At 47.7% G+C, this 14,139-nt stretch overlaps 1 protein-coding gene across 6 annotated transcripts; it reads left to right on the top strand.

The window, feature by feature from the left end:
- The first annotated feature begins 1,716 nt into the window (after positions 1 to 1,716).
- wrap53 (WD repeat containing, antisense to TP53) lies at positions 1,717 to 11,186 on the top strand. 6 transcript variants are annotated; one of them, XM_040181306.2, is made up of 10 exons: positions 1,717 to 1,931; positions 2,349 to 2,954; positions 3,566 to 3,661; positions 4,323 to 4,431; positions 5,459 to 5,547; positions 7,254 to 7,477; positions 8,388 to 8,599; positions 8,908 to 9,011; positions 9,181 to 9,324; positions 9,743 to 11,186. In XM_040181306.2, the coding sequence occupies exons 2-10, from the start codon at positions 2,521 to 2,523 to the stop codon at positions 9,951 to 9,953; spliced, it is 1,623 nt and encodes a 540-aa protein (XP_040037240.2). In that variant the 5' UTR covers positions 1,717 to 1,931; positions 2,349 to 2,520; the 3' UTR covers positions 9,954 to 11,186. The 6 variants fall into 6 exon arrangements, with proteins under 6 accessions (XP_040037240.2, XP_040037241.2, XP_040037239.2 ...); XM_040181307.2 differs by having other exon boundaries at positions 1,726 to 1,901; positions 2,345 to 2,954; XM_040181305.2 differs by having other exon boundaries at positions 1,726 to 1,931; positions 2,345 to 2,954.
- The last annotated feature ends 2,953 nt before the right edge of the window (positions 11,187 to 14,139 follow it).

The raw sequence follows: 14,139 nt of genomic DNA, 5'->3' as shown, positions 1-14,139 counted from the left end.
GCTCCTCTGGAACCACATCTTCAGACACAACAGGGCTACATCAACATGGAGTCCACACACACACACACACACACACGTATCGTCGCTCATAATATAAATGCTGAGCTGTGTAAATAATGTAAATGTTTGTGTTTTTGATTTTTCTCTTAGTGGTTTTGCTTCATTTCTCTGTTAAACATGCCTTAAATTGTACAGTTCAGTCCTGAGCGGCGAGCTGAAAGTGTTCTCTAAATAATCCATTCAAGTTGCAAAACCACCTCCTTAAACTGTCCCCTAAAGTGAAAGAAAGATGGGAGCTTTCTGTAAGTCCGGGGGCCGTCTGTTCTGCAGTCATTTGCGCATCCGTGTAGCTCCACAACAGAGCAGCAGGCGGCCTTTTTGATCTAATTTTGCTGGTTGGCTTTTGTTGCCCTTTTGGTTTCCTTTTTAAAGATGGAGAGTGGTTTTGTTGTGATGTCCTGTTTTGGATGATTGCTGGTGCAGGCTTAATAACCGCGGTCTGCACTGAGAGGAGCTGAGCTGACGGGGAGGGGGATGCACGCGTGGACTTACACACTGGTTGCTGTTGGGGCTTTTATGGTTGTTTTTTACACTCCGGGGAGGGACTTCAAGGTCTCGGAAGCAACTAGGTACTTTTTACACTTTTGAGACGTCGGATCGGGCTTGTAGGAAGCGTGGTTGTGAGAGCGAGCTTGCGTGATTTGCAGTATTTGTGGGTCTCGACGCTAAACCGCGAGGCCAAAGTTGCTGCAGATTTGGTGGGTGGTTGTGATGCTGCCTGCTGACCATTTTTGGTAGCACTGGATAGATAAGGAAATTAACCAGGCGTGTGTGTGCGTGTGTGTGTGTGTGAGTGTGAGAGAGAGAGATCTTAAAGGAAATTATATGTCCTAAAAAATTGGAAGGTGTCTTGCTCCAGGTATGTATATGTAATTGGATTTAAGAGATGAATGCTTTTAATCAACCAGTTTTTGGTTTGTATCGTCGATATCTAAACAATATTCAGTTTTTAATCCAAATGACAGCTGATATTGAGTGAATATCTCGTAATAAACGTGCAGGTTTTGTCTAGCTGAGGGTTCCGTGGATAGTTACCAGCTGCAGCGAACTATGTAAACTGAAGTAGCAACAGCAGGTGCCAGTTTGTCGTAACTGTTGAATTGTGCTAAAGAGTTACCAAGTTAATTGTTGTGATCAGTTGCCAAAATCATAAATATACTATCAGGTCTCATTGGTGAATATCTTTAAAAAATACCTAATGTTATGGCATTTTTAAAAGCTGATGTTGCTGTGGTGTTAGTTGTCGGTCGCTGTTGGAAAAAGTAAAACGAGGTTGCGTACCGTTCATTTTACTGCATTACACATATTTTTATGATTAGATCAATACAATTTTTGTTGTCAAAGCCCTGGATGTTTGGTTGCAGTCTAAAAACTAGAGCCAGTTATCAGTATGAAGTCGGTTTATTATAGCTCTGGAAACTTGTTTCAATCACATAGTTTGTAATGATGTGATTTCTATCCCTGTCAGCTCAGCTCCTTTGCCTAATAACTCTTGAATGTTGTTAAAATAACAGCATACGAAAAGAACAACTGAAAGATTTGTAAATATTTTGGCTTTTTGTTTGTTTGAAGAACAAAATAAATACAAAATAAATAGCATTTAACAGTGACTATTTCTTTCTGTGTGCGTGCGTGCGCGTCATACGTAGGCGCGATGCCATCATTAGTGCAACTCTCGCGATAGTTAAAAACGCATGGCCGCCCACAGTGTTTACAACTTCTCGCAATGAACCGATGAGTAAAAACACTGAAGTCCCGAAGAAGACGGCCGTAGAATATTTCTCTAACTCGCTGGTAGTCTCCGGCTTGCAGTTAAACCTTCTACACCGGCGAGGGGAAAAGTGCGTATTGCCAAATAGGCCACAACACAGGTCGGTAACATTAGCTCTAGACTGCTAGCTTATGCTAATGCTACCAAGAGCTAACGTGAGGTGGCTGCCTTGTTGCTGTTGTGGACCGACTCTTAACATACTGCATTTTCTAAGAAGTTCATTCAAGTTACGCGATGGGGGCGCGGCGGGACGTGCACGGGTGGGATTTGATTCCTCGCGAGCGTGAATTTAGCAATACGATTATCAATGCTTGTCCAGAGAGGAAGGCACGTCACCACCAGCCACAGGTGTCAGTAGATTGGTTGCACGAGCAGTTCCTTTTATTTATAACCCCCAACTAAAACGTCACGTTCCCTCCTTTTCAGTCGACGGATGATGTTTGATCACCGCGCTCATGTATTGCATGTTTTTGATATTCGCTCTCCCCTCTCCTTGTGTTGCTTGTTTCCAAGTCAGTCGGTGCTGTGATGTCCTCGACCCCCAGCAGACTCAAACCCCCCCACTGCAGGAAGAAGCACTATCCCAGTAGCACTTACCTCACCCACGTCTGACAGCCCCCCCCCCCCCCCCCAAACTTGTAGGCATCTGTACGCTAATTGGAGGACAGGAGACAACCAACCAGAGGGAGATGTCTGACACGGCTGGAGGAGGTGAAAGCAGTGGTGTAGGAGAGCCTGATGGGGACAGCGACGCCCCTCGTCAGGGACCAGCTTTGCCCGAGTGGGACATCTTGGAGGTGACCTCAGAGGACGGGGTCCCTTTGTCCGCCAAGCGGCCCAGAGTGAGCGAGGAGGAACCGGGTCCGGAGCCGGTTGCAGAGCCCGTCGATGTGCACGAAGGAAGGCCGGCGCAGACCGGCCCGCTGCAGGAAGATCCAGCCCCGCTAGAAACGGGAGAAGCGCTACACGGCGAGGACGCGGCGCAAGAGCTGCCCGTGAGTGGGGGAGTCGAGGAAGAACGGCATCAGGATGGAAATGGCGAGCATGAGGCACCCGTAGAAGAAGGCGAGACGAGGCCAGAAGGCGATAACGGTTCTGCAGACTGCCCCGGGGAAGAGCCGCGGTAAGTGGAGGAAGAAGGTCCTGGTTAGAAAGAAAAGGAAAATCAAGTTTTACAAACATTTGAACCATCGAGCATACTTGGAGTAAAGAGAAGAAGCTTCTGTTGTGGGCCTTCAAACAAGTAAAATGTGTAAAGAATTCTGTCAATCTCTAAGCAACTAGACCGTGTTTTCAGTTCCCTCCGCCCAGGCAGAGAGCAGTGAGTGAGGGTCTCGCTATCAAAATATTCTGATCATTTCACAGTTGTCAATCATCACCGTGGCGATATCTGGCGAGGTTTTGAAGGGTTTGAAAAGGGCAGGATTAACCAGTGGATGTGTGAAATGTAATTAAGGAGCACATCCACTGTGTGGCGACACTGTCTACTTGATTTGGTTTGTGTTTTATACACTGCAACAGTTCAGTACACAGCGAGGAAATACTGAATCCAAACAATTCTTAGCAGAACTACAGGTTGATTATTATTATTACCATTATTATTTATTTGGTTGCGTTCATTCTGGCAACTTAATGAGTACGATGGAAAATGTAGTCCCTTAAAATGACTGTGTGAGGTTTTCTTTGCAGTCTGTTGGAGTCATTAACTGAAGTCTTTCTCTGTTTTGCTTCCAGACTTGGTCTAGATTTCACCCAGAACCCGCAGATGCTCACTGGTTCCTGGACAGAGTACTCCAACCTTCCAGAGAATTACCTCAAAGGCTGCAAATGGTAATCGCTAATAGAAAAAGCATCACACCGACCACGTGGAGGTCAAACGGGTACTTTGTCACTAATATGACCAAATAGATTAGAAATAAGATCGTTACATTAGTACATTCACCGGTTGATCAGGCAAAGATCTAGAAAGATTTGAGTTATGTCGCCAGTAGGGCAGACAGTACAGTCACACACAACATGTCAGTAATGTTGCTGCTTAGTTTGAATCAGTCATCAATTTTCACTTCCAAAATGAGGATATAACCTTAAAACGATTTGCTACTCCATAGAACAGTGTATCTTATAACGGAGCTATCGTTAAGAGCTTATTTTATGATGTATCATGTTTTGAAGAGCTGCTTTTAGAATAACATGAAATGGAGGCGAGAGAGGGAATTATGAACCTGTTTAGCACCAAATTAAAACTTAAAACTTAAAAATATAATATACTAATATGTATTGCATGAAAATAAGCACAAAGGATCTGCACCTCTGATATTGCGGCGGGGAGCAGACACTGGGTTCATTCTCAGACCGTGTGCAAGTGAGGCTCCAAGCAATAAACATCTCAATCTTATGTCCCAGATAAAACCCAAATCAATTCATTTGTTCTCAGTTCACCGCAGTAAACCCGCCATCTGGTTCCAATTCACTTCCTACTCTTCTACTCCAGGGCTCCTGATGGTTCCTGTATCCTGACCAACAGCGCAGACAATGTGCTCCGCGTGTACAACATCCCGCCGGAGGTTTACAGCTATGACTGGGATTCTCTCCCTGAGATGGTGAGCAACCCCATAGCTCTGTGTTGATATAAGGGAATCGTTAAAGGAATAAAGAAAGCTCAATGCAACACGGCGTCGGGTGGGGACGCACAAAAGTGCCAAGATTATGGATCTTTAGCCTCCACTACCGCTTTGTTTGCCAGTGACCTAAGCGAATATTTACACTTTTCTTTAGCTAGTGACAAACAAGCTGCAACCGCTCTGATTCGAGCCATCGGCGGTTTGGGGACCAAAATGTGCACATTTAGATAAAAGACACCAGTCAACATTACTTAATGAGTTCACGTTCACCTTTTGTGAAATCTTTTTTCATACAAAGGTGAAACAACATGGATGTTATCTAGTTCGCTTTCATTATTTCACACTAACTCACCTCCAAGTCAATGTAGGGGTTTGATGCGGATATTTTGCTGTTTTAGTGCACGTGGGTGAGCTTCACTGGTTAACTCGCACCAACTTTTTTTCCCAATATTTTGAATCAAATTTGAAGCGGTTTCTCTCAAATGGTGTTTCTGATTAAAAAGCCACACTCCTGGTTATTACTAGAAAGTAATAAAAGGTTGGAAACTTTGGATAGAGGGGATAACATTTTGGTTATGGTGGCGTGATGAGGGGATTAAAATAACATTCAACTTTTACAGTGGCAAAATAGGGACGTTGATGACATTTCTCTGAAACGCTCGTGTTGTGTCATCAACGAAAGGAAAACATGTCAATCAGTGTTGGGCAGCAGCCTGAGTTACTTAAGATCTAAGGAAAGACATTGTGTCTTTTAGGTTTTGCCCGCCAGGGTCTTATATGTGTTACAGGCTGATAGATTGGGATCAGTGAACAAAAATAATTGAAATATAATCCCTTTTTCCCCCCATCACAGAGATCCGTCAGCGCTTGCTAAAAGGAGGGAAAAGCTGAGCTTTTATTGCTTCATCTGTCACACGCTGGCCGGTGAATGTGACTCCAGGGTGTCGCACCTGTTCAGCATCACAACTGTTTACGTTCCTGACGCTTTTCTTTCCTTCTGTGGCAGAGTCCGGTGCTGAGGATGGCAGAGGGCGACACCGTCTACGACTACTGCTGGTACCCCAAGATGAGCTCTCTGGACGCAGACACATGCTTGTGAGTTCAGCCAGGTGTCAGTAAAGACGTCCAAAGTTCAAGTTGTAGGTCCGCCCGTACAACGGGGAAGGATGGACACGCAGAGGAAGCCCCATGTTGTGTCGCTGATCGGCTCCGGTTGGTTCGCTCGGGCCGGCCTAATGGGCTATTTGAATATGTACAGGATATGGTTGTGCGCTTGTGAGTCATCCTTTGATCTCCGTGGTATTCACACCCGTTGTGCGAGGCCGGCCCGGCATCGCGGAGACTCTGAAGTGTCTCATTATGAGTGAAGAGTCGGCCTTGGTCTCGCCTGCCTCGGCCGCCGTGCTGTTTGAGGCCCACGGTGCTTTTCAGCACGATTCAGCCCACTAACTGCTCTCCCTGGTACAGACAACGGCCAAAGAGCCTCGCGATGCTCTAAGGCAGGGCATCGCTTTTCATCCCATTCCTCTTTTTCTCCTTCTTTTCTTCACTGCCGTGCGTGCGTGCAGTGGTGCACTCTGGAGGGCTTTTGAAAAGCGCTATTTGTGACGTCACGGTGGGTGCGCTGTTGAACAGAGCGGACATTAGTAACACCCCGCGAGAGAGGGAGGGCGGGTTCAAGTCGATAACAGTTTTTGCCCTGTATGCCCCCCTCCCATCATCCTCCACTCACTGCGTCCTCCCTCCCCAAAGATCCCACTGATCAAGGCCCCGCCATGGCACCACTCCACCCGTAACACCAGACAGCCATCACTGTGTGAGAGGACAGGGGGGGGTCAGGCGCTGTGTGTCCAGAGATGAGTTGTGTAAACAGCAAAACGACTCATGTGGACAATGAACAACTCAAGAGGCGTGTGTGTGTGTGTGCGTGTGTGCGTGTGTGCGTGTGTGTGTGCGTGTGTGTGTGTGTGTGTGTGTGTGTGCGCGCGCCAAAGCCGTGGAAAGGTCTGTCACGACGGTGAGGATGGCGGGCGATGTTCTTTATCCTCTTCAGATCACCGCCACGTACCACAGGGGGGCTCCTGCAGGGCTCCGCCAGGTGGTTGGAGGAGAAGCTCCGAGGCGACGGGTTAAGAGCCGATCAAAGGTTGCGCGTCGGATTGGTGGACGCGTTTACAGAAACCTGTTTTTTCGAGGGCCCCCCCCCTCCTCGGTCCCTCCCCTGCGCTCTTGAACTTCTGTCTGCCAAAAGCCGTGTGTTGTTGATGCCCCTCCTGTGGAGCGGGAATAAGGGCCCCTGTTTAGGCCCAGTGAAGTCGCACTGAGTTCTAGGCATCGCTCCAAGCCAGCAGCAGTCTAGCATTATAATTGGGCATTTTCCTGCCCTGGAATAAAGCTGCGGCGCTGAGGGGCCGCAACCCAACGCGGCCGCAGTAGCAGGGGCTAATTTCCTTTTGTCTAATTGAGCTGCGGCCGATGTCTCGCCGTTTCTTCAGCACCCAGTAATTGGAGTTAAAAAAATCTTACAATCAATAAGAACGGTCTCCATTATGACGCAGGGCACAGCGCGGTGCATCTGGCTGGGTGATGCGTTCAGGGGGGGGCGGTGTAGCAGAGGCTAGAAACTGACTCAAACAAGATGTTTTGTGGTCATACATAAGGTATATTTCAAGACTCTTAGCAGCTAATGTCCTTTTGTATCTTCTCTTCACTCACTGCTCATAAAATCTCAATCTCTCTTAAAAAAAAAAAAAAAAAAAAAGTTTTTACTCTTTGTCGGGCCTATCGCTGCTCTTCTGTAGTCTTGCCAGCAGCAGCCGAGACAACCCGGTCCACCTGTGGGATGCCTTTTACGGGGAGGTGCGAGCGAGCTACCGGCCCTACAACCACCTGGATGAGCTGACGGCGGCGCACTCGCTGTGCTTCTCGCCCGACGGAACGCAGCTCTACTGCGGCTTCGACAAAACGGTCAGGGTCTTCTACACCGAGCGGCCCGGGAGGGACTGCGAGGAGAGGCCCACCATAGGTCAGTCACCCGCCGCCAGTGGCCTCGATCGAATCTGTGTTAATCGTGGCTGCTTTACATCAAACGTTAACTTGATAAATTCTATTATGTATTGAAATGCAGTGGCCGCTCTGAAAACTCCAAAACGTTTCTTTGAGAGTAAAGAATAAATCTAATTTGCTAAAGATTTGCATTCTACAAGCTAAGATCTCGGAGAAACAAACGATGTGACGAAAATGAAAATTGTTTGTTTTCTTGTATTCCAAAACGTTTGTTTGACAGCTGGTTATCACATCTAACGGGCTAGAGTGTCCTTGAACAAATCAATGTGCCTCGGACAACAAAATAAAGAACTAAATGTTTATGGAGACGACGTTCTATCTACCTGACGAGTTTGAGCCGGCTGGCAGTCTAAAATGAACTGAACCGTTGTCTGCCTACTAGTTTCTGACTATTAAGTATTAAGTCTAAGTATTGTACACCCCCCGAAATGATCTTCATGTCCATCTATTTTTATTATTGGAAAGATGTGCAAAATGACAGGTTACTTCTGAGATGGCATTAAAAAACTCAAAAATATGCAAAATGGCTGTAATGAGCTTTTTTCCCTGTAATGAGTAAAGCTCAACTCTAAACTTTGCTGCCATGATTCCATCTCGCTCTGATAGATTAAGGCTGCCAACAGCGTACTTTCCATTGGACTCCATCAGCTTGGCCTCACAATTGATAACTGCAGAAATGTTATGATTAATCTCGAGAAGAACTCGTGTGACACGCGAGGACTGTGCCAAACCCCCACCTCGCCCACTTTGTGGCAGCAAAACGTGCCAACAGCCTTTTTCAAAGAGTCAACTTTGAGTGTGAGTGATTGGGAGCTGTGTCGTCTTGTTACCGCCTTGCCAAATGTCCCTCCGCTGTCCTCGCGCTGCAGTGAAGAAGCAGGGCCAAAGTGGCATCATCTCCTGCTTTGGCTTCAGCCCCTGCCAGTCTGTTTACGCCTGCGGCTCCTACTCCCGCTGCGCCGGCCTCTACTCCTGCCAAGACGGCACCCTGCTGGCTCTGCTGCCGACCCGCCACCACGGAGGCCTCACCCACCTGCTCTTCTCCCCTGACGGCCACTACCTGTACACGGGGGGCCGCAAGGTGAACGCACGCCTACATTCAGCGGGACGCAGAGCGGAGAGCCGAGGGCTGTTTCCGTTTACTTCCAGGCAGCGTGTGGATGTTTTATTGAACACGTGCACCGTGGAGGCTCCAAAGCTGTTAACCGCTCTGTAGTTCAGTTTGTGTTATTGGACGGACAAACTGCGCTCTAGTGAAGCTTTCCAGAGTCTACAAACTAATTGATCTGCAAATAAGCAACAGCGTCAGCAGAATACATTTTGAAATTCCCCAATAGTACCTGTGATACCCACCTGTAACTGTGGATAAATGTGTGTGTGTGTGTGTAGGATCCAGAGATCCTGTGCTGGGACCTACGGGAGCCGGACCAGGTTGTGTTTTCGCTCAAGAGAAACGTGTCTACTAACCAGCGCATCTACTTTGATCTGGACCCGTAAGTGTACCGCACCCATCAGTGATGTGACCCGTGACAAGGTGCTCATACTGCCCTCCGGACCACGACACACATTGATGTGTGAGCGTTCTGTCGTTCATGTACAAACTGAATACTTGCATTATGTTGATTGGGTACAAATGTTTCTTGCTGGTTCTGTCGTGTGAAGGTCGGGCAGGTTCCTGCTAAGTGGGGACACGGATGGAATGGTGTCTGTCTGGGACACCCAGACAGCGCCTCCTGATGGTAACGAGGTGCTGCTGCAGCCCCAGCTCAGTTTCCAGGCCCATTGGGACTGCACCAACGGCATCAGGTATGCAGCACTAAACGGGGGGGGGGGGGGGTGGGCAGAGCACATGGCTGTGGTTCAGCCTGGCTTCCTCTTTCATGGTTCTTAATACAACCTTGTAACCTGGGAAATTGTTCTGAATGAATTAAAACAGGAAAAGAAACGGCGCCCAACTTTTGAGTTCTAATATTAATCCTGAGTGTTGGTGCTTGGGTTGAAAAACACGGAGCAATAACAACTGCTTCAATATGCATATAAATCCCTGGCTTTGTGTTGTTTGTAGAAGATGAAGTAGCTGCTCAATTGGAAATGATGCATCCATTTATGATGCACCAATTAAATACCTTGTTTTTCGGACCGTGAATCTTCTTTTAACGAAGATAAAGTGCAGCGCTGGAGTTTCCTCCCATTGTCTTCACTGCTGCATCCTCCTCCCCCTCAGCGTTCATCCCTTCATGCCGCTGTTGGCCACATCCAGCGGGCAGCGGCAGTTCCCGTCGCCCGGCGAGAGTGAGGGCGACTCTGCCTCTGAGGGCGAGACAGCTGAGGCCGTGATGTCGCCTCAGGACGCCCGACAGGACAACGCCCTGAGTCTGTGGTGGGCCGGGCCGCTCGGCAGCCAAGAGCAGGAAGGCGAGGCGGTGGAGACCTGACGCTCTGCACGTCACACCTGTCCCGGGACATTTAGATTGGGGACGGCCTTCCGTGAAGCTGACTAAGGGGTCGTCATGCCATCCGCAACATTATGTCCTGGGGTGGCACCGCATTTCAGGGTCATTTTAAAATCTGGTTACATATAAATATCTGCGGGCTAATTAAGCTAAAGTGAATCAACATAACATCTGCGAGTTAACATTTCCTGACACATTTGCGAAGATTAAAGGTCAGTGCAGGACAGATGTTCAGCGTTCTGTGTATGAAGTGTCGTTGATGTGAAGCTAGTTTGGTACATAATAATTAGAACGATCTGCCTATAAGACTGGTCAATGCTAAATGGAGGGTAGAGACAAGATGGGGACTTATTTAATTGGCAGAAGAACAAATCGTTAAACGTAAAAAAAATTGTATGAAACCTTTTTTTTCAAGATGAATGTTCTTCCTGATTTGTAAAGGTTTGGAGGGACTTGATTGCGAGAAGCGGCCCAGTGTCTGTTTGGAAGAGTTTGTTCACATGTGTGGCTATAATGGAGGTTCCTCGCAGGTTTTTACCTACATTAAGGGCCATTTGTTTTGTAGACTGATGGGATCTTCCGGTTTAGCCGTTCTTTTTTAAATCTATTTGGCTGTGCGTGTGCGTCATGTCGCTCAGTGCATCACCCCATGTATATTTTTGTAAAGCCGCGATGATCGCTAATGTTTTCAAATGCTCTGTAAGCAGCTAGCTTGATTTCTGTGACCTCATAACGATCTGTGAAGTCTGTAAGTGAACCAGGAAAAACAAGCGTTTTTCTTTCTTTTTTACCTGCGAGTGTTGATGTGGCAGCACAGAACACATTGTTTGTACAGTTGTATTAATAATGCCCTGCAGTGGTCCATGCTCATCATCGCCCCATCAGTGGGGTCGGCTTTGCTTCGGGTGTTATTCTTCTGCAGGTCGATCGGATGAAGCACAGCATGATCCAACTGAAGCCTCGTATCTTTGACACGGAGGAATCAATACGTTTCGAAGCCTCTGCTGATCCAGGGTTCACTCCTTGAACTCATATCGGTTGCTGGTAACAATAGCAGCTACGATTGTGTGGCTGCCTTTGAACAATACTACACTAATTTGAATTGCCAGAAAGCATCGGGAAACCATGTGACATACGTCCCTAGATGGATGGCTGTGTGTGCCACAGGTGGTTTTCTTCAAGCTGCAGTGAATTAAAAGCATATCTAATAACGTCCTCTTATTCGTCTTTTGTCCTTTTTCAGTTTAAAGCAGTTCAGAGTGGGATGCCCTGTATTAAATCCCCATTTCATGCGACACGATGCTCGAGTCGAGAGGCGGCTCTGAAGCGCTAAAAGGACCATTGGCTTTCGCTTATGAGACGGGAACTATTCATAGCTTTCACCTTTCCCACCCATTCTGCATGAATGCGCACACACTCGTGTATTTGATTGTCTGAAACCACAGGGGCAGAGAGCCGGGTTGGAGAGCTGCACGGCTGTGTGTTGTGCACGTTGCTTGGATACGGTCTCCGCCTTGGAAGAGGAAAGTAGTTACAAAACCGCCAGGCATGAATATCGGGGGCCGGAGAGCGAGACATAAACAAGCCAAACATGATAAATAGTGCAGGGCTTTAGTGCCTGCTACTGTTTCGCCTGATGGTTCAGGACTCGGCTAAATCTCAAGCCTCCCGCAGACTGAAGCGTGTTGTGACTATGGCACTGTGACTGCAGTCAGTCATCAGCTCTTCTGTATCCTCCCTCAGCCATAGACCTTTTGGAAGTACATATTTCCACGGCATCCCAGACCAGAGGAGCTCCGAAAAAGGGCTGTTTGCATTTTTTACACTGACCTGAGGGCTTTTTCTTCTCATACATTTAGCAAAGGGAGGGGAGAGGTATCCAATTGTTTTCAGTCTGCAACCGCAGCGCTGGATGTTCTAATGATGGGCGTCCATCGAGTTGGTGCTCGCAGGTGTAACCGGATTCCCAAAAGCCTGTCTTAATTTTTGCCCTGAGCTTTAGTCAACTTGGATCTTTTGACGATAACACAACCGGAGATTTTGTTAAGCCAGGTGGTTTAAGCACTGTTCCTAACGTCAGCTTGTTAAACCCCCCCCCACCCCCCCCAGGCTAAAGCAGCAAGGAATGCATTATCTAATGTTTCATTGGAGTCCACCTCGCCAACGATTAAATTCTAGACACTGTTTGCATAGAAACATATCTGCGCTGCCTTCAGGAGGCCACGCCGATCCAAGCCCCGGCTTCGGTGTCACACAGATGACAGCGGAGCCGTTATCCTCCTCCCCCAGGTGGCTGCAGTGTAGTCTTTCCATTTGTGCACTTAATGAGCCAATCCACATCGAGTGTTCCTGTGTTTCTGTGTTCTCTGCTTCCATTTACCTCGCATCCCGAGTGAGTCTCCATGGCCTCGCATAAGTGCCTTCCATTAGACAGGCGTACACACACACACACACACACACACAAACTTAACAGTCCCAGCGCTCATCGCTAGAGAGTGTGCGGAATAGTAAGTAATGGGATCTTGATATTAAGAAAGACATTTGAAAACAATTATTCAAATGGCTGTCTGCCTGTTGAATCTCCTAATCCCACAGCGAAGCACTCAAGCAAACACTCAGAGGTCGTGACCCCGGCTGAATTAGCATGGAGGAAAAGGGGAACGCAGCTCCGGAGCCGCAGATGCTAAAATGTCTAAACCGCTCTCTGGTTTGTCACTCTCGCGCCGCCTTCTGAAAGGAAAAGTGGCTTTTTAGAGCACGAGGCAGAGCGAACGGATCCGCTGTGGCTTTTAAAGGTTGTCATACATGGCATTTTCTCAAAATGTCAAAGGGGCGGCTCCTTAATCTCCGAGAGGCTTTGAACGCGCTTGGCAGGCGCTTAGCGGCCTGACCCGTCTGTGGCACGGCGGAAGCAGGGAGACGCTGCATCCAGTTCTCTCCCGACTCAACAGGTTGGGCTGCGTGTTCACGGCCGCCGCTCACGTCGGGCAAACGGAGTGTGTTAATCTCAGGCCCATCGCACCCGACCTGCTACCGTCAATACATCTTTTGAATCATGGCCCTCCGAGGGAGAGAAGCCTTTTGGGGGCCCTTGTAGAGTCCGTGCGTTGTAGAGTGGCCGCGAGTAATTGAGTGGCCCTTAGCGGTTTAATATTTAGCGATCGCCGCCATCGGCCCATTTGTTCCACCAGAGGAAGGCGGGATTATCCTCCAGTGAGGATCCCGAGCGTCTTCCTGAGTGTTGGTCCTTAACAGTGATGAAAGGTAACCACTCAAGTACTGCTCTTCACTACGGTGTTGAAGTATTTGTACTTTACAAGAGTGTTTGCCTTTTAGAGCTTATCTGTTATGTTTTTTTAACCGGGCAAGCTATAATCATTAGTACCTACTGACCAAAATAACCCAATGACAATTAGTATCAAAACTTCTCTACTAAAAAAAGAATTTACCTTTACTTCATACTTCTTGTACCCGCAGCTTAAAAACAAAAGGGACCCTTAATGTGTCTTTGTTTCCCCATCGCTGCGAGCCGCCTTCTCAGTTATAGTACGGCCATACTTCAATCCTGAGCTATGTGAGAACAGGTATGGCCCATAGATTTGATATAAATTCCCTTGGAATTGGCATTGCCTTAGAAAACCTGCTTCACCGTGACCAGCTGCACAATTCATACGTCCTTTATTGAGGGAAGCATCAGTAATAATATTCCTAAAAGCTACATTCTGCCTGATGCCTGATATGATTCCATGCAAGCGTCACATTTAGCACTGACATTCGGATGAAACCCGCCCACCGTCTTTTGCCATTCGGTGGACATGTCTCGTCAGCATAGTCTTGTTTGTCCTTTTGTATTTTCAAGGCTACGTGCATCCTTCAGATGATGGCGTCTCCCGCTGACACGAGTCAGGACAGAACTCCCAAAGCAGTGAATTCTCTCATGAGCGTGTATCACAAATGAAACCCGCCGTTGTTCTCAGTCAGCAATCGAATATGATTTTAACGCCGCCGCATTCTCTGCTCATTACAGACGGACCCGTCCGAAGCTCAGATTGCTTCCAAAGCCTGATTCCGCAGGGATATTTTAATAGGACCCAAACGACCCATTTCATCCGCCGCCAAAATAGCCGCATTCCAATGAATGCAACCCGTTTCCATTCCAAGGGGCGGC

The sequence above is a fragment of the Gasterosteus aculeatus genome, chromosome 7 (genome assembly GCF_964276395.1).
Source record: "Gasterosteus aculeatus chromosome 7, fGasAcu3.hap1.1, whole genome shotgun sequence".
NCBI lineage: Eukaryota > Metazoa > Chordata > Actinopteri > Perciformes > Gasterosteidae > Gasterosteus > Gasterosteus aculeatus.
Note: the sequence above shows the minus strand (reverse complement) of the source record. Positions and strands in the feature narration are given on the sequence as shown.

Coding starts and splice junctions, on each gene's coding strand:
- wrap53 (XM_040181306.2), top strand. CDS start 2,521: ATGTCTGACACGGCTGGAGGAGGTGAAAGCAGTGGTGTAGGAGAGCCT. Junction 3,662..4,322: donor TACCTCAAAGGCTGCAAATG/GTAATCGCTAAT, acceptor CTTCTACTCCAG/GGCTCCTGATGGTTCCTGTA. Junction 7,478..8,387: donor CGAGGAGAGGCCCACCATAG/GTCAGTCACCCG, acceptor CTCGCGCTGCAG/TGAAGAAGCAGGGCCAAAGT.